The sequence below is a fragment of the Cygnus atratus genome, chromosome 4 (genome assembly GCF_013377495.2).
Source record: "Cygnus atratus isolate AKBS03 ecotype Queensland, Australia chromosome 4, CAtr_DNAZoo_HiC_assembly, whole genome shotgun sequence".
Classification (NCBI taxonomy): domain Eukaryota; kingdom Metazoa; phylum Chordata; class Aves; order Anseriformes; family Anatidae; genus Cygnus; species Cygnus atratus.
Window position 1 is genome coordinate 35,075,862 of NC_066365.1, and position 19,128 is coordinate 35,094,989.

Here is a 19,128-nt window from a genome sequence, read left to right on the forward strand (position 1 = left end):
CAGTCCATGTTATTGTTACTTTAACCTACAGGGTGATTGTTTCTGCTCTTAATATGAGAGTGTCTGGTCCCTTTTGTGTCAAGTTTGAAAATGAAGGTGATGGTGGCCTTGTTCCCTTCTAATAGCAGGGCCTTGATTTAGCCACTGTCATGTTATGCAAACCTGTCTTACGTGCATTTGCATTGCTGTATAGGTGGAACTGCCTTACAGCTGTAACAAACAGTTATGTGCAATTGTAAATAGCCAATGCAGTTATTTTTTCGACTGCCACCTGTGTGAGTATGCAGCAAAACTTCAGGAATCTTTTTCACACTGAAATTACATTTATAACAAAAAAGGCTGGTAATAAACTGACGGTGACTACAACAGGGGGGTCAGGATCCCTTCTCTGAAATATATTTTGCATACGTGGACAGCCAGGAGCTGTTGTATTTCTCACTTGTAAGGCATTGTCTGCAGAATACTAGCAGGATCTGTGTTTAACGCCAGGATGAGGCTGTTGTTTAACCCCTCCATCTGATGGGGACTAAAGCTGCTTTATAATGAATAACCAATAGTTATTAACAACTGATACTGAGCTGGATGATGGTGTTTTATTTTTCATTATTCTTTCTTTTGGAATAGTGTCAGCTGGTAGATATCAATGGTGCATAACACTAACATGAGGTTGCGTACCTTAATTTCTGTTAGATCAATTGAGGAACCTGAGAACTACTTTGAAAGTCAGATCAATTATTGATCTTGGGATGGCTTAAATCTTATAACTCTCTGAGAAACTCACACGTTCAAGGTGGAGATGGCAGGTGATTTACTCCTTCCCTGACTCCTGTGGAGAGTACTGTTTGTCAGGTGAGGCAGTTCATGGAAGAAGTTAATCATGACAATAGACCCAAACAAGTCTCTTGTTGGTTAGAAAATCCTACAAGTCCTCAGTAAAAATTAAGAGCCTTAGGGATGTGTTGTCCAGCTTCTGTTGTCCAGGTTCTGTGAATGTGTGGTGGCCTGTTGTTTAACTGATTAGTTATAAGGGCTTTCACTTTCAAAAGGAATGTATCCTCTTTGCAGAATGGGAATTATCCTGGATATGGAGGACTGGGGTCTTTAGAAGTTGAATTCCACAATGATCTAATCCTGTACAGTGAACTTCCAGCCTGGTGGTGGTGCTGTGGGAAGAACTGGGGCAAAGCCTGGGGAGGGAGGACAGAGCTAAAAAAGTAGGCTGAAGACCTGAGAAGAGGAAGGTAGAGATCTTGGACAACATCTTTCCATTTCATAAAATGTTTCCTTGTTTTACCTCTTCTAAAGTAGGAAACACCTTCCAAGTTAATACTGTCTTGGCATTTGAACCCTTGGGAGTGCAAATCAAAAAAGGCTTTCTTGTGGGGGCTGTGAAGGAAGTATTTTCTCTTTATTTGGTTCCACTCTCACACGCCATTACCCTTCCCTGCCTAGGCAGTCTCTGCTAGACAAGGACTGGTTTGTTTTCAGGAACAATTTTGCTCCTCCAGAAATACTCTGTTATGTTATGGAATCAAGGATCCACATGTCAGAGCAGATGATTTAAACCAAAACCAGTGTTTGTATCAGATGGTGGAAAAGCAGGCTCCTTCTAACAGCAAGTTTGAACAGTGTAACCCATACAGGAAGTTGGAGAATTTTTGTTTGTCCTACACTTCCACCTCTCCTTCCCCCACCCTTTTTTTTTCCTCTCTGATTCTTTTGGGCTAAAAAGTCAGAGTTTTTAGCTTTCTACAACTTACCTGCTCCAGTATGCCCAGTGCATGCAGATGTCACCATTTCCAGGTGAACAGTGACACATCACCTTTGGCAGAGGACACCCCACAAAGCACTCACTGCAGTGCACGTGGGTCTCTTGCTTGCTGCCTTACTCGGCTTCATGCCAGTTTCCTGCCTCTCCCTGTGCTAATGTGAGGTGGGCAGCGCTGGGCAGCCCGAGAGCCTTCCTAGATAGCACTTCTCTCTCTGCTTGCAAGGGAGATGGCAATGGTGAGCCCCCAATGACTTGGGGAGGTGGTTTTTTGTTGGACCTGCTAGCACAAAATCAGTGTAGGCAGCTCTCTTTTGATGAAACAGAGCTGTAGATTCAACTGTTTGCATGCATGCTTCAAAGTGGTTGTCATTTTTTTTTTTTTTAAGAAGGTGAGATGAGCCATTTAGGGTGCTCAGCAAAGTGGCAGGCTGCTGTAAGCAAGACCTTGTTCAAATGGGTCACCTGTGACTTTAGAGATAGCATGTAATTGAAAAAATGCTGCTTATTTTTTTTTTCTTGTCATGCATGAGATCCTCATCCATACCCGAGGAATAACATTTTTTAAAATGTACATCTTCGAAGCAGATGGTTAAACTAAAATAAAATTACAAGATATTCTGAGACCCGTATGGCATTATTGATAACAAGAATATGGGCTTTGGCCCACCCTACTCCAGATGAACAAAAAGCTACATTTTCTTGTTCCAAATGTGCATGTTGGGCATTTTAAGACGTGTATTAAGTAGATGTCTATGCTGTGGGGATATCCAAAACAATGCAAAAAAATGCAAAACAATACCAAAGTTTCATGCTTTCAACCCTGTGTTTGGACAATAGGCTAGAGAGGTGGATGAGCTCTTGCAAAAGCACAAAAACTTGTCACCAGGAGAAAAGAAGCAGTTTTTACTGCTTGTATAGAATTGGTGAAATGGATAATAATCACTGCGGTCGTGCTGAAGCATGTTTGGAGTCAGAATTCCAAAACAACTTCTCTGCTATAAAATAGTTTGGTAACTCTTTAAACAGAATAAAGTGGGATTTTTTTTTTTTTGTAACTAAATGATCTTTGCCGGCACCTAGTTAATCTAAACAGAATCACTTTTCTGCAGTTTGGTACTTTTAACCTTTGTGTGCTGTAGTGATTTGTGATTTTTGAGGCAGTTATTTTATTATCTGCCACAAAAAGGTGCTTTATGTTCCTTTTTCCTTATTCACTCATTGATAACATATTCAACCTGTGAATGTTCAGCAATTTATGCACAATTCAGCTGAATACTGTAATAATCCATTCTAAGCATGAAAAACAGTTATCACAAGGTAACATTAGGTCAGCACACAGAGTAGGCTGTTCAAATCTTATTACTGATTGCTGAAGATTTTCTTCAGTTGTTTTTAAACCATGTAATTCCATTTACTATTTGCTTCTGGAAAAGGTGGTGTGGCAGCATAATTTGAGTTGAGACATCTTGCTTTTGATTCCCATTTGAAAGCAAATGCTTATATAATTTAATTTCTTACACAAATTATTTAGTTCCAGGCTTTTTGAAAAGAAGGTTGCATCTTCAGTCGCATCTTCCAAAGTGGAGAATATTTACGCACCTACTACTGAAGTTCCTACAGAAGTTGATGTTATCAAAATACAGTTCAAGAGTTACTCTGGAATTTATGCAGATGTAGAAAGCAAGAAAGATTTAGGGTTACAACTGGGTTTTCAATCAGTTTATTTTTTGCATGTCCTGTGGACATTTTGTAATCTGCCACCCACCCTCCCCAGGGGGTGGATTGGTAGTGTACCAGCTGGTGTGGTCTGGTTGGAAAATGCAAGATAATCATTCCTGCAGGACTACAGTCACAATGTCTGTAGAAATGTATTTGGGAAAACTAAAAAGAAATAATAGATTAAATAACCGCATCCTTTCTAACATAGTCTAACTAATTTATTAGGATCTGCATATCTTTAATAATGCTGTTGTTTTTATTGACTGTGTGGATGTGTGTTTGCGTGCATTAAGTTTCTTCTTCAAAAACAATTTTATTTGAGGCTGAACTTGCTGGGTTTCCTGGAAGACAGAACCATTTTTTCCCTCCCTCTATGTAAACCATGCTATTTGACTCCTCTTCAGTATGTATTCATTATCTTAAAATAGAAACAACCTCCCCTCCCTGTGCTCAAAATCAACATTATTGTTGAATTCCCAGGCCTAAGAGAATACTGGTTGCATTACAAGCAAATAATTTTCTATTCTGTATGGTAGAAGAAACCATCAATTAGTACAAAAAGGGTTAATCATATTTCCCTTTTTAAAATACCCCTTTGTTTCCTCTGTCTTGTGTTTGCCAAAGAAGATACAATGAAATGGCAAACCTGTGTTTTTGTTCCTTTTCAAAAATCCCTGACAAGCCCATGACACAGGCTACTGCTGTAGCTGTACATTTCTATTCATTATTGATGACTTGGGGCCAGGCAGGCAGCACAGAACACAAGCAATATAGATTACCATATTGGGGGCTGGGTCTGGGGGGTTGTGTGTACGCGTGCGCACGCACACACACGTGTGTGTGTATTTTGGTTGGGTTTGGCTTAAAGCTTTGGAAATGCTCAATTCTGAAAGGAAATCATATCCGGGAATAATAAGGGAAAATAGAGCGAATGAGCTTTGTCATTCATTTTAATAAAACAATTTTTGGCACTTAGACTAAAGAAGAAAAAGAGAATATATGGGTGAGCTCGCTCACAAACTAATTATTAATTTAACTTTCTAGCAGTCTTGGCAGTAATCCTGAAGGGTCCTGAGCATCATTTATCCTAAGGGAATTTGGAGAGCATTTCTCACCTTACAGAGTGTAGGTAGCACCTTTGCTGATGAGGAATTTTGCTGACAAAACAAATGTAAGCTGTCTAATTTGTCTATATTGATACTTATAGAGTAACAATGCTGTTGGTCTGATTTGAGAGGAGGGGTAGTATCTTATTTCACAGGTACCAGAGACCAAGCCCATGGTTTGGGTGAGTGGGAGTAATTATTCCAGCACTTTATAGATTTTGAAGTGGTATTCCTGAATAGTAAGTCACCAAGAGACCTTTGCAATCCCAATTAAGTGTTTTATTACTGCTGTTTAATGAATGAACACTTACGGATTTTTATTGGCACAATGTTCCTGCCCATTATATAAAGTTTTTCTTCCATATCTCATAGAGGAGTTGTACATTTTTTTTTTATTTGTACTATTTGAGTTTCTTGGCTTTAAGAAAAATGAGGGATAGGAGTTTATCTAAACAAAGTATATATGTTAAAAATATGAAGTGTGTTTTGGTTCAAATATCGATGGTGTGTTTATGTTTTTTTAAAAAACTATTCAGTTTAAATAGTTTTCAGTTAGAAGGAAGGGTATCAAAAGAAATAAATCCATTTTGATGACTGCTTATTTCTGTAGTATTTGTTATAGCTTCTCTTCCAGGTTTCTGTAATTTTCCCTTATGCTTCTGTTTTCTTTTGCACAGCTGATAATCACAGCAGGAAAAGTTAACTCAAAGTTTAGTTAATTCAAAGCTTATTGTTTTAAAACATTATATATATATATATATATATATACATATACACTTCTGGAATAAAATACTGAGTTCTAGAGAGTGATTAGGTCCAGCTCACAAGGAAGGTCAGAAAAGGCTGGTAGGGACCTTTCTCTGTATCTGATCTCTGACCTTGGACATCACTTTTCCAGTTCTGTTTTACATATTGAAGAAGCCTTTGGAAAAAAAAGGAGGCTGGTGTAGAGCATAAGAAAACCTGCTTTGTCTTGTTTTGGGAAGAAGAGAGGTGAGAAACCATTCCAGTGGAATAGGGGCATTTAACTATTCCAAAAAGAAGTATCAGGCAAAATATGATGTTTGTTTAGTGCATTCCTTTAATTTCTGTAGTTCTGGTTTCTCTTAGTTGTGACTCAATACTCTTTAATGTGTTTCAAAACATGGAATCAACTATATGGCTAATTTAATACTACAACTTCTCTTTTAGAAGGAAGTTCTTTTCCCTGGAAGGTCCCACAGCACCATCTAGTGTGCCATCGTTTCCTGCTATTAAATGGTGTTGTGATAGCAGGGGTGTTGAGGCTGGCATGTTTTGCTATTAATATCTTCCTATTAATTAAAATTAGGATTTGCTGGTTAATGTAGGTAGATTCACATGTAATTTTCTTTTTCAAGAAAACATACTTGAAAATTAAATGGAAAAATAACTTTTTTTTCTAAAATGTGTATGTTACTGCATTTCTGTTTCCTACATTCAAAACAAGGAGAAATTGTAGTGCGTTCTTAGCACTGCACTACCATACATTGCACTTGACATAAGCTCCAAAGCATGTAACTGTTTCTTATATCCATATCATGCATGCAGCTGTTTATCAAGAAAGGGCCATGCTTACACCTGCAGGCACCCTAATCCCCCCAGCTGCTCTGCTTTCCTCCTCAGTCCCACTAAGGCCTTGCTAGGTGCTGTGGGAACCTTTCTGCCTGTGAGAAGTTACAGGATTGTGTCAAAATGACTTTTGCAAAGGGAAGGGGATCAATCTGAAAAACGCACAGGTGGGGATGATTGAGAAGTCCCTTTCTTCCTTTTATGCCTCTTCTAGGGAAGGCCCACCTAATGGCAATGTATAAATTGAGTTCCTGTGCTGATGTACAGAATTAGTGATCTTGTTCTCTGATGACACTGCACAAGAAATAAATCTGAATAGGAACAGACAGTGGTTTAATGAGCTGGAATTTGGAAAAAGTATTGTGCATATGAGGAAGTTTAAAAGATTCTCGGGATGGGATGTGAAGGAGAGGGAGAAAGCATTGGGGCCAGGAATGATGGTCAGCAAGAGTGACAGAAGAGGAAATGGGAAAGAGCTGGAGCTACTGTCTCGGCGGTATCATTGCATGCACTGAAGATGTTAACAAGACACCCGACTTCTTGCATTGTGCAAAAGAGAGCTAATAAAATGTTGCAGGAGGGCGCTGCAAGTTTGAGCAGGGAGTGTGGCTCGCTCCTGTCCCAGATAGGCATGCAAAGGCTCTCCACGACCCCTTTGGTCACGCACAGTAGCGAGAGGTTGCTGCAGCTGAAGGGAAGTGCAGCCAGGAGCAGTTTTCTCAGCCAGCAGCATCCCCCTGTCCATCGCGGGAGCTATTCCACACGCTGCCAGACAACTCCTGTCTCACCGAGTTTCACTCATGCTAATGTAAGCTATCAGGTTTCAGGATGCTTGATGGAAGCACTTTTTTTTTTTTTTTTTTTGTATTTTGTGCATCATTTCAAGTGCTCTTCTTCAGTTTCAAAGCCCAAAGAAGTTTTTATAGTTACTTTAAAACTCAGGGTCCTTACTGACTTTACTGCTGTGTAAAAAAGAAAATTTCTGATGTGTTGAAGATGCCCTCTGCTGGGAAGCCAGGCAAACTATATTTATATGGAGTTTTACCTTTCTGAAATACTCATACTCTTTGCTTAACTCTCTACCCTGTACTGGAGCCTGACCCCTCAAAACTACTGGAAAAAGTAGTTTCTCCTTTTGATTTTTTTTTTTTGCACTAAATTTACAACACAGGTAGTAATGTTATGCCAGTATTTCAGACCACTGTATTTCTGCCCAGGTTCTGTTACATTGGAAGTACTGAATTCTGGCTGCTTTAATTAATTTTGATTCTGTGTTGATTTCATACTTGCATAAAGTGTGTGTAAGGGGAACATTTGCATTTAGTAATTCCTAATAAATAATGAAAATACTTTTGGTTTCTATGATTATCTGATGCTAGTACACTTTTTAATATCTTTTTTCTTTTTTTTTTTTTCAAATTTCCTTTTCCATAGAAGAGAACACCAGGTTGTCACAACAGAACAAAGGTGGTGCAATGTCTGGAACAATTCACGAAGTACTATGCATAATCTCATAGTTGATATGAAATCTGGTTTATTTTGTCTCCTTCAATAAAGGAAAAGCCATTTGACACAGCACTTCTAATTTTACAGTTTTGTTATTAAAATCCAATATTGGCCTAATTCGATAAGTTGCAGCTATTGTTGTACTTATTTATAACTATAGTTGAATTTGGGTTATGCAAAGCTGTATTTTCAATTTTGTATTGTAGTTCATTGACTTAGTGCTGTAGACTGAATTTAACAAAACGTGTGAATTTAACTTTGTTCTTTTCAATATCCTTTTGCATTTTTATATTGTATATTGTGGGGAGAATGGGTGTATCTAGCATTCTAAAAAGTATCAATTCATAAAGCCTTTGTTCTTCTCAGCATTCAGATCAGTCATTTGATATAAAACAGTACAGTAAAGAGCTAAATTAAATATTTCACTCTGAAGTCCTACAATTGTATAATCCTTCTCAAGACCAGTAACATCTTTGGAGTAGCTGACAAGGAAGGGATGTGAGATAGGAGACTTTTAGAAGCCCATGTTCTGCAACTTAAATAACTTGGAAAATAATAAAATTGGAAAACAAAAGACAAGTGGTTATTTTGGAATCATGAGCTTCTGTGATGTCCATGGGGGAGAACAACACAGAACACTGAAGATGCGTTGTGAGGCAGTGACTGAAATCACAAGCACAACAGAAAGTGTAGTTCTAACTCTACCTCTGAAATTGCAAGAGGTGAAAACCAACACTTACGTCGTTTACATGGACAGTTTTTTTTTTTGGGGGGGGGGGGGGGAGAAGAATGTATGCATCAGTGTGGAAATTAAAAGATCTAGTTTAGCATCTAATTCAACACAAATTTGTCATTTCCAGTGTTGCCTTTAAGTAGGAACAAATGAACAGCATAGTTTTTATAGCCGTGCTCACACAAATAGTGAAAGCTGCTCAAAGGATCCAAAAAAAGGATGTCTCAAATGCACCTGCAGTCACTTGGTCCATGTACTAATGCACTGAAATATTTTCCAAAGTATTGAAATTGTATTGAAATTAGACTTGAAATTGTATTAAAAAGGTTTAATAATCAAAACCTTGAGATGTGCAAAATTCACAGTTGCCTGTGCAACCCCTTTCTGTTAGGACTCCATTCATTACATAATGATAGTTTCGCAACGCCTTGCACAGGCCCTCCCAATGTGACTTTTAGTTTTTTTGCTCTTCTGGTTTGAAACCGAAGAAGTATATTTAGCATGGAGGTTTTAAACTTGTTCTGTGGTGTGTGTCTCGAGGCTATGCATCATCATTCTTGAGAATTGGGAGTGGGTGAAAGAAGGGGGTAGGCTACTCTTTCCTGAGATTTTTGGCTGGTTATCCAGGTATATGAAAGCCCTGTTTCAGAAGTAGGAGTCGATCTTGTTGTAATGTCTAAAATTAAGATTACTACAGAACAGGTCAGCATGGGACTATATTGTAAATCAGCCTATTGAAGAGGGTGTGTAATGTAATGTCCTATCCAATAAGCAATATTTTATGCAGGCACCATGTCACGATGTGGAATTGTAGAGCTGTGAGGTCTGAGGGTAGAAGTCTTGCTGTCCTTCTCTTGAATAGATGGAGTTGACTTTAAGTGCTGTTGCAGTCTTTACAGTCTCTGTATCATGTTCTATAAGCGTTTGGGCCTTTGGGATAGCCCACTTGTTTTCCTGTTGTGATGGTACCAGACTTTGAGAACATCTACTTATGTGTATTGTCAGAAATTTGGTACTAGTTGACCTGTATTGCTCACAAACATACCTAATTCAGACCTGGAAGTACTTTACTAGAGGCAGGGCTACTATTTGAAATGAAAAACATTGTGAAGTGGTCTGCAAATTTATCAAAAATAAAATAGAAATATATCGGGTGGCACACAAAAAAAATAAACCAAACCACCACCAACAAACATTTCCGAGCACAAAAGCAAGCAAACAAATGACATAAGAAGAAATAGAAATAATACATGTTTTGAGGTAAAGTCCATCTCACACTGCAAGCAGAAAAACTGCCTAGATTGATTTTAGTTGGGAGGTAGGGTGGGGAGGGACTTGCACTTTCTTTTCCGAAAAGTGGCACTGACTCTTGAAGAGGGAGGGAGGGGGACAACAAACATGCAGTACTGTTGTCCACGTGTGGAGATTGTTTTCTGAATGCATTTTCCAGAGTTCATAGCCAGTTTTCTCACATATTGCCCTATCAGTAGTAATGGAAAAGCCATCCAGTTAACTTGTTAGTAACCTTTATTCAGTTTACAACTTAAGGAGGCTTATACTTCTGCTCCTTTTGTGCCCTGCACTAAATTACCTTTAAGCACATGAGTAGGTAATTGATTTCAGAAATTATGCATTTCTTCTGTGCCTTGATTACAAATATATATATATATATATATATATAATATGCACGTATTATGTATTATATATTTTTTTGCCTTCTAGTCCTACTTCTAACAAACCAGAGGCTGCTTTGGTTAAACTTTTTTTTTTTTTCCCCACTTAGTAATTGCCATATGTGTGTCATACTGATGACCTGTGAGAATGAAGAAAAATTGCATGGGAAATTTGTGGGTAAAGGAAACGAAGGAAAGTTCACATGTATTTCATGCCTCATTACAATAATCCTTACTTGTCTTCTACCATGTGTCCCTTTGGATCTGTGCCCACTTTGCTCTTACTATTTGCATAATTTCTTTCTTAATGATTTGCCATTATAGATTCAAATCCATTATGTTACTTCCTTTTGCTGTCCAATTTGGCAGCCAATTACATGTATTGATTCTACATATTCTCTTGGAGAAGAAAACACCTTCTAATATCTGCTCTACAGCAGTGCTGTACTGAATGTAACCTCTAAAAACCTTCTGAACATATTTTATCTATACAGGGCAAATAGCAATTAAATGCATCTCCGTGTATCCTCCTTCCTGCTAAAGGGCATGTGCACATGCATGCACACACATGTATTTAAACTCTGTTAAGATAGTTTAACGTGAAGACGTGTTTTATGATACCGTAAAAAGAAGTGTATTTACAAGTACCTAATTTGACTGTTCAGACTCCTATTTTGTATCAGTGTCTCAGGTCAGGCTGAGATTTTTTCTTCCTTTTCCACTAAAATCATTGAAATATATTCAGTCAGTCTTTCACATCAGAGGTGTAAATGGATTTCTTGAAAGTTTTTCTGCTGATGGCAAACGGCAGTCACTTTACAACTTTGACTCCATTGTGGGCAGCAGTCGGAAAACTTAACACTCCACCCGAACTTTGGAGATGCTAAAACTGTGTAATGACCTTGCATTCTCAAGGGCAGCTGCTCGGCTTCTGCTGGAAGTGCTAATCTACAATCTGTTTATCTCCATACACTGTGTGTTTGACAGCACTTGCCTGGAAAGCCAGGCAGGGAGTCAAAGTTAGATACTTTTTTCTTTGATGGTGTTTGTGTCCGATGGACTTAAAAACAATTGAACAATAGTCTTATTTTTCCTTCCCCCTCCTTTTTTTTTTTTTTTTTTTTGCCTGTCTTAGTCACAGCACACAGGGCAGAACATGCCTGGTTAACAGCCTTCTAGCGCATGAGCTGGACGGGGTAGAGTAACCATTCTCTTCCTCCTTTTCGTCTGGGTGAATTACAATTTGTTTTTACCTTAGAAACCTAAGTCATTGTCTGTAACTTCTGTCAGTTGGTTTTAGACTGAACGTGCTCTGTACGTTATTCTTTAGTGGGTATGAATTGAGATGTGTTGCATAGTGCTTATGAGCATATTGAGGAGCACGTTTCTAACGAAAAGGTAATGTGTTGAAGTGAGGCAGTGTGTGCAGGGAAAGGTAATACATTTTGTTAGATATGCTTTAGTCATGTGAATCCTTCAAGTCTGGAATAGAAACCTAAAGAGAAAGGCTTTTGCACATAAAAGCACGCCAGTGTGTTCATATAATGCATAAATGGGCTTTATGTACACAGGGTTCTTTTCCAGCTATATCAGGCAGTCTGATAGCAGGTTCTCTCCCCTAACAAATCTTGCCTTGTTTGCCCCTGTAAACAATCACAGTCAGCGCAGCACTACAGACTGAAAAAAATCCTTGGTATTAATGTAGTTCTTGTTTTTTCCAGCGAGAATTCCATATCAAAATAAAACATTAACATCAAATTAATCTCATTCTGCAACAGCATCTATTTTTTAGTATGAACTAGTCTGTACTGTCAGGTAATTGTTTAGCTTCCCAGGGAATTGCCTATGTGTTGCAAATGGGCAAATTCAGCCTTGTAAATCCTTTCTGTGGTGAGACAATGGGAGACTTCCTTCTGATTATCAAGATCTCCAGGTTTAATTGCAAAACTTTCTAAAGAATTGCTAGAATTGACCTTCTGAACACTAGATTTTCAACAAGGACAGTCAGGATTCTATTTATGATGTATACAGGGATTCTCTTCCCCTCCACTTACAGAATTAGGAAGAAGTGTTACTGTCACAGAGGTAACATTTTCTTTTATGAAACTACGTGCTTTGAGCTAGCAGCTGTTGTTGCCCATTGCGTTAGTATCTCAAAGCTTCCATAGCAAATATGTACCAAGTCAGAGGTCCCGTCCTAAAGAGGAAGGATGCTGTCGTTATCCATCATCAAGATAAAGCAGAGGGTTGTTTTCTTTTGTTTTTACCTTTGCATTTTTCTGTAATGTATAAAAGTGCTGTGGGATGCTCTGAGGTATGAAGTACACAAGAAATGGCTAATGGTGCTGAATCATTGAGATCCTTCAGGTTTAGAGGAGAGCTGGCTGTAGGTGCATCGCCTCCTGCTCCATTCATGCTCCACGTTGCACATGCCCAGAAAAATCTGAAGTTGGAAGCCTATTGCAATTGTTTTCTGCTATCCCAAAACTTCAGGGTGCTTAGGGAGTACTCAGCCACTTGCTACTGTTTGAGCTGTGCAACGTAGTTGTCAATGGGGAAAAGGGAAGAAGAGACTCAGGTATTCTTAGTAGTTTTTCTGGAGTTTGCCCATTGTGATGAAGTGACTGCTGCATCCACTTTATACAGATCTTACTGTCAGCTCTCCGTTCTAAGCATCGTAGATGCTGCTTTTCACAAGTTCAGCTCTTAGTGCCTTCTCCCTTTCTCAGCTTTTGTTTCATCCTTTACAGCTGATGTACTTGAACGTCTATATTTCTTTATACCTCTATCTGCATTTTGGTCTAGGCTTCCCTGTAAACAGTGAGTGACTCCCTAAAGCAATTCTTACCACTTCTTCTATTTCTAGTCTTTTATGATCCATCTCAGCTGTGACATTTGCAAAAAGATAAATGATTATGGATAGCTAGGCTGTGGGGCAGTCAGATACAGCATGTATTATTAATTTCAAAATATGTTTTAAAATTCTGCAGAGTCTTCAAGTTGCACAGCTTATCTGTTGTCTCCTCTATCCTTCTTGTGGCATTTACTTGTTGCATTTTGTTTTAAGAGCACAAGAGGAGCTCTGTGTGCATAGTGGGCACTAGTGTCTGGATTAGTGACTTGTTGTGGACCCAGAAAGTAAATACAAAACTAGTCATATAATGTTTTTCTTTATATTAGCTTCCAAAATATTTAAGTAAAGGTGTGTTACTCAAGGCTAAATGAAAAGCTGTCTTTTTGTTTAATTATTTTTTTTGTGTGGAGACAAAACCAAACAGAAAATAAGCATCCTTAAAGATGAACATAAGCAAATTTTGTACTGTCATCCTTTATACCGTGAAGTTTATGAATAGCCAAAGGAATTGTTCTTGAGAAATGTTTGGATGAAGAACGGTCTTGTCTTAGAGAAGTTCTGAGCAAGCTCTGTGAATTAGCATACATTAAATGATAAAATAATTTTGTTGAGCAACAATAAAATATTGAAGTCAGATGGAAGGATGATGGGGAATTGCTCTTTGCAGTCATGAAACTGATGCATGTCATGTTAACTCCCAACCCAAACAACTCATTTAAAGATTTGCTCTCATGAAACTTAAAACCCTCTGTTTTGTCCAATCATCAGCTTTAAACCTGTTCCTTGTCAGTGAAGACAAAAAATCCTTTTGCTTGCGTCTGCCTGGGGGATGTGGAAAGCGGAGGTGGTCCTGTGTGATTAAATTAGATGAAAGACTTGCCTTCTACCAGTGAGACACGAAGTCTAATCAAGTGAAATGAGTTTTGAGATCTCAGCTCATTTCCTTGGGGAGTATCAGTTTACATTACACAGTCACGACACCTAATTCATCACAGTTGATGTGGCTTTTGCTCAGAAGAAGACTTGGGATTGGGTAGCACGGGACTCAATCACAAGTCTTCCCCTAAGGAGGGGCAGCCTCGTGGAGTTAAGATACAGCACAGTGAGGGGAGAGCTTTAATATGTTTTTTAAAATAATTGATCTGTATTTCTGTCTTTCAGATTAGAAAGGCTTAGGCCCAGAATGGGGAAAGCTAGAGGTAAAAAAAGATACTTTGTACTGAGTATAGTTTATAAAATGATCGACATACAGATGCTAAAGAAAGTACACTGAAGAGTGAAGTTGAACTTTTTGTCACTTAATTTCCACGATGTTGAATGGCATTTGTGTATTTCCATGTATCATGGTAAAATGAAGAAAAGAGTATTCTGCTTCCCTGACTAATGGACAATTTTTTTTGTTTCTTCCAGGGCATTGTTGTAACTCCACTTCTGCTTCTGCTTTTTGTAAGTATTGTGATCTTAAGATGTCTTTTTACTGAGTAATTTTGCATCTATTAAATAGCATATTTAATACAGAGATTTGGGTGGTATAGCCATGCTTAAGTAACGGGAGATTTTTCTGGTTGATATTTGAAATAAACTGCCTTCCAGAAGGGACATAAAAGCGTGTCAGAATGAAAGCAAACAGTAAGTGCACTTTATTGAAAGGACGCCAAAACCTGTTGCTGTTGCAGCATCACAAAACCCTGTGCTGCTGGGCTGAGTCAAATGCAAAGGCTTGCCACATAAGGTGATCACCCAGTTAGGTGATCTCTAGAAGAGCTCTCACGTGCAGGAGTTGGACAAGATTATAATGATCTGGAATGGGTGACAGGCCAGTTGGAGAGAGCGCTGCTGAGATCAACAAAGCTGCACTCTTGGGCAACTAAGCTCATGGGTATTTTTGTGGTAATGGTTAGTGATGTCGGAAGCAGAAAGACAAATGACTGGAGCCCCTGTTTATCACTAAGGTGATGCTGCTTCATTCCCGTTAGTTCAAGACTTTCTCAGTTGTTATGCTCAGTCAGGATCCTCACAGTCAGGGATAGGATATGCTCAGTCAGGATCCTCACAGTCTGGGGTAGAAGGGCAAAGACCAAGTTTTATCTTCAGAACGATAGTGGATATTAGTGAATATACAATGAAGAGACTTCAACAGACAGGTGATGGCTCTTCAGTAAGTCCTGTGTCAGCAAGTCTTGATGCTTGTGGAGGATTTGCAGGCAAAGTATGGTGCAAGTTACTGGGGATTGTGGCTTCATGAAGAGGAAGGAAGTAGGCTGAAGCACTTCAAGGATTTCAGGAGAGGTGTGACTTGTCTTGCTTATTTATGTTACTAATCATATGATATGTAAGCCAGCACCCTGGAAAGGGAAGCAAGCGTGGAGTTAGTCTGAAACAATTTGTAAGCAGCAGGTTGTTTATAGTAGGGATGTTCAAGCAGCAGATATACTATATACATATATAGCAGTGTATACTACTAAACTGGGACAAATAGTACTGTGAGAGTAGTTGTAACATCAGCTACTGTTTCAGTAAAGCTGTGTGGGAAGATTTTTATTTTAGAGTATTTTTATTTTACTGTAGCGGATTGTAATTTATGTGACACAGCTCTGTTTACACAAGACCTGTTTTGACTACATCATGTATATCAATACACACCAGCAGAGCTTTCCTCGTATTCTTGGGACCATGGACTTAACATGGTTGAGAAAGACAATTGTTCGAAGAAAAATGGATGGTTTGTTGTTCTTTCACCAAATAAATTGATTCCAGATGATCTGCCTCGCTGTTTTCTTCTCTTCTTACCTCCCATATGGAACATGTATCTTCCAGGCAAGCACTCATCTGGAGACCTGTGTCTTTATTTCTAAGCGACTGAAACTTCATCTCTTTTTACTTTATCTCTCTGGCAACTTTCCCCCTGCTATACCCTACTGAGTTATAGTTCTCTATATAGCCAAATGTAAGAAAGGACTGGTTTTTGTAGAACTTGAAATGTTAAGGAATGATCTGCATACCTTTTCAAGCAAGATAAAGATCTTTCAGTGACTTTATGGAAGATAACAAAATATTCTGACCCCTAAATTGCAGTTTACTACTGTTACTTCAGTAGAGATGGTAAAACTTCTTGTGTGCGAGAACCAGAAGGCATAGCATATGCTTCTTTTCTTCCTACAAGCCCTAGAGATGCTTGTATAAGAAGTGTGTAAAATGTACATTAATTGTTCTGCTGTTTGTAACATGACTTCAAGCTGTTCTTTTTGAGGAAGATAAACACGTATTATTTTTTCATCAGAGTAATAAACAAACTAGTCTGGGGATGGGGGGAGTTGCCAAAGCTGCAGTCTTTGTTGCAAAGCCCCAAACTTGAGGACTCCTCTTGGAGTTATGTAAATATTTAAAACTCCTTGATATCTTTGCTGAGGTCTTGACACATGAAGAACAGTCATTCGGATCAGACCAGCCACACATCTTGTCAAGATGAGGCCCTCTCTGAAGGTTCAGTTTATCCAGTGGCAGGTATTTGGGACAGCAAACTAAATGTATGTGCTCTGCTGTACTCTTCCTGTACCCTGGCAGTCTATGGTTTGGACTGTTGAACACTTTTTTTCTTGTGAACCTCTCTAATTTTTCTTTGAATTTCCTTGATACATCTGTCTTCCTCAACATGCAGTGGCAGCAAGCACATAGCTTGCACGCTTCTGTTGGCTTGTTTTAAACCTGTTGCTTGATCATTTCATATGGTACTGCATCATTACTGTGGAATGAGAAACAGTGACTAGTTATTTCCTGTTTGTCTTTCTGTACCATTCATTAATTTAGTCATGCCAACTTAGTTTTAGAGCTTAATTAATACACGGTGGGATTTCAAGTTTCAAGATACCATTTACCTCAACAGTAACTGAGCTGGGCTTCTGAATACCATTCAGGGACCTGTGAACTCAATAATGCCTCCAGTGAATTTTGATTCATGAATTTGGTGCTCACTGGCATTAATTCTTCCACAGAGTCATACTACTATATAGTCTGAATGCTATATTCTATTAGTGATCCTATTTGTAAGGTTCCTTGTATATAGCACATAAAATATCCTTAGTGCTGCCAGAAGTAAAATAGATTGTTGTCCATTAGCTTGTTGTTGTTATGTAGCTTAACCTGTGGTAGTGGTTATGATTTAAATTTTGCCCCATGTGCACCGGAGAATATAGTGTTCTGTATTGCCTTTTCAGTTGCTAATTGCCTGGTAATGTAAATGTAAGTTGTCTAAACAACATTGATAAAGACATGTTGAAGCTTATAATAAATAATGCATTTAATGCAAATAATTTGTCATCTTAAATGAATGGTGTTAAATGTAAGATTGTCAGTTACATTTCTGAAAACTGTATTTCTGCTATGAAACTTCTGGTTATAAAGCTTACTCAAAAAAAGGTTTCTAAGAGGTTACATTTGATTTAATGAAACCTTAAATATTGTGCATGTAATTACCAGACTGTATCCTTGTGAGAACGCTTAGCTAGACTTTAAAGAATAGCAGCCTTCAGCATGGATACCTCTGATTAACGTTTTACCTAATAAGAAGCTATTGAATCTTGGCTTCCACATGCATTAATCTGCAATATCATCATCTTCATTTTAACTCTTATTATTAACAGTTAATATGATATATTCCCAGCAACGGTGTTATAAATGGGCAATGTCCCATAAACTATATATAATTGATTAGGGTTCATATATATGGTGAGGAGAAGCATTGAAACAAAGTACTGTAAGGTACATCAGTTTCAAGTTAACATAGGTTTATGCTGTTCACATTTCTTTGCAACATTCTGCAATGTTTCATTAATGGTGATTAGGAGTGTGTGTACCAAAGCATTCAAAGAAGTCTGTCTTCCTTTTCAGGTCAGGTACGTAGCTGAAACCAATTGATCATGAAGATTTTTAAGGCAGAGAAATAAGTTTTGATTTGTTTGCTCAAAAGTATATTGTAGAGAGAAAAAAAATGCTAGAAATTGTAGCAAAGAAGAAATTTTGCTTTTGGAAATAACCTTTTTGTAATTATTTATTGATATAGTTAAGTAATTCCTGAGGAATTTAGTCACTTGGGTATGAAACAGTACTATTACTTCCCTTTATTTTTGTAATAACATTTCCCCTTTTTTTGTAATCTTTCAAAAGAAAAAATTTTCATAAAGAGCCTTTACATTTCAGTGGTTTAAATAACTGCCTGTCCTGGCACCTTTTCTGAGCAAATTATGAGAGCTGAGCAAGGTGGTTACTCATGGAGGTGACAAAGTATCCAGTGAGCTAGCAGGGGGAGCAGAGGTGAGAGGAACTGACTCAAATCTGACACTCCAGCTTTGACTAGTGAACCTTGTATTTCTTAACCCAGTTCTATTGACTTAGCGTAAACTCTCCATAAATATAGGTAAAAGAAGCTCCAGTCCATACTGATGTGTGGCTGAGACAGAGGCTAACTCCTATCCACCTGCAAGTATTTATGATTTAAATTCATAAGTATGCTGCATTTGGGCATATTGACATTGCAAAAAGACAGTTAAACAAAAGGTATCGTCACGCTGTGGAGATAATAGTGCTGTGATCTCTGATAGCCTCAAGTTGTCAGTGCCTTTTTATAATGTCTCATTTGAAAAACAGAACTTCAGGAGTACTGTACTCTGCAGCAGTTCTATAATATCACACATGCATGTCTGTGACTGAAAAGCAGAAATAGGTATGAATGGAGCTTTATTTTCATTCAGAGATTTTATATGCTTTTGTATCGCCCAGGATGGAGGGCAGCCTGATGCCTCAGCAAGGTCCACGTCTCTTGGATTTGCCCTGGAATCAGTGTGCGTAGATACTGTACTACAGTGCAAGAGGAAGCAGTGACCTTTCTCTTGTGAGCATGGCTCTGCCCTTTCCAGGTGCACTGGAATAGGGCTCCCCCTCTGTCGTGAAATTTGGTTGAGCACATGGACTTGCAGTCGTACCAAGCCACAGAGGCTTATGATTTTGTTGATCGTATTTGGTATCAAAATACAAGACATCAGTCATCTGCACAGTTGTTGGGGCCAAATGTGATGCTGCAGTTTTTATGGCACAGCATCCCAGCTCTGCCATGTTCTTAATTACTGTTTGAGGTTCAGTGCCTTGACAGAAGTGGTCTCTGCAGTTGTTGGAAGCACAGT

The 19,128-nt window shown here is 38.5% G+C and overlaps 1 protein-coding gene across 13 annotated transcripts in view; it reads left to right on the forward strand.

Moving 5' to 3' along the window:
* SLC10A7 (solute carrier family 10 member 7) overlaps positions 1 to 19,128 on the forward strand; it is a 148,642-nt gene that overhangs the window by 80,888 nt on the left and 48,626 nt on the right. For 10 of the 13 annotated variants that reach the window (XR_007708165.1, XR_007708167.1, XR_007708166.1 and 7 more), the window contains one exon: positions 14,363 to 14,398. Coding sequence is in view for 5 of the 13 variants with exons in the window: in XM_050710242.1 (XP_050566199.1) it covers positions 14,363 to 14,398 (36 nt within the window). In the remaining 8 variants the exon portion in view is untranslated. Of the gene's footprint in view, positions 1 to 4,537; positions 4,662 to 5,494; positions 5,590 to 7,620; positions 8,149 to 14,362; positions 14,399 to 19,128 lie in introns of those variants that run through there. The other 3 variants (XR_007708168.1, XR_004779194.2, XM_035549948.2) reach the window with 3 other exon arrangements.